The sequence below is a fragment of the Phaethon lepturus genome, unplaced genomic scaffold (assembly GCF_000687285.1).
Source record: "Phaethon lepturus isolate BGI_N335 unplaced genomic scaffold, ASM68728v1 scaffold935, whole genome shotgun sequence".
Taxonomy (NCBI): Eukaryota; Metazoa; Chordata; class Aves; order Phaethontiformes; family Phaethontidae; genus Phaethon; species Phaethon lepturus.
This window is the reverse complement of record NW_010538130.1, coordinates 41,267-42,095: the sequence shown is the minus strand read 5'-3', so window position 1 is coordinate 42,095 and position 829 is coordinate 41,267. Positions and strand designations below refer to the sequence as shown.

The window sequence follows — 829 nt, the reverse complement described above, 5'->3', positions numbered from 1 at the left end:
TCCGGTGACCAGGGGAGGATGTCAGGGCAGACAAGAAGTGTGCTGGGGGAGCTGCTGATGGGTTAAAGGGAGCAAGCAAACCTGTCTGGAGGGCCTCTGATGAACGGCTGCTTTGGAGCTGGGATCAGAAAGTCATGGCACAACATAGCATTCAGCGAGGGAGCTGCTCTGAGAAAAACAAGTCAAGGAACTAGCTGAGTTGTGTGAATAGAAGCTGTCTGCAGCGTGGGGGTCATCCCCTTCACACGTACCTTCTCTTCTTCAGGTGACTCCTGCTGCAGTATGTGGAAGTTCTTCATCGTAGGGGTGCTGCTGGCTGCCTGCTCTTCACGAGTCTGTGGTACCTCAAGTAAGTTTTCATTTTAAAGATATCCTTCACCTTCTTCCAGTCGCTGCAGGTGCGTTTCCGGCTCCCCTGTCAGTGACAGGGAGTGCCTGGAATCGTTCCCATTAGGGGGCTTTGAATTCCTCTAGCCAAGGTTCACAGACACAGTGCTGGGCTGTGATGGCTGTCTGGTCACAGCCCTCATGAACCCTGCAAGCTGTCTGAGTATCCCAGAGCGCAGGCTGGAGCTTGCTTCTGCAGCACGCTGGCAGCCCATGGTTCTAGGGCAGGCTCTCTTGCTGTGCTAGGGAGGGGCTATTGCTCAGATAAAGTGTCCTTTGGGGAAGGACCACTACCAGTTTTCAGCCAACTCTTTTCCCTGCTCGTGCTTTCACATTTTTGCTTCCAGTATTTTACAGCAATAAAGATGCAAACCAAGTCCTGAAAATCCAGAAGCGGGCGAACTCTTTTCTGGAGGAGCTCAAACCAGGCTCTATGGAGCGT

General features: G+C 52.6%; 1 protein-coding gene across 1 annotated transcript in view; it reads left to right on the top strand.

The window, feature by feature from the left end:
• Window positions 1-282: 282 nt before the first annotated feature.
• PROC (protein C (inactivator of coagulation factors Va and VIIIa)) overlaps window positions 283-829 on the top strand; it is a 9,748-nt gene continuing 9,201 nt past the window's right edge. Inside the window, exons 1-2 of the mRNA XM_010286665.1 lie at window positions 283-349; window positions 735-829. The exon at window positions 735-829 is cut by the window's right edge and continues 79 nt beyond it. Coding sequence (XP_010284967.1) covers window positions 283-349; window positions 735-829 — 162 coding nt within the window. The remainder of the gene's footprint in view (window positions 350-734) is intronic.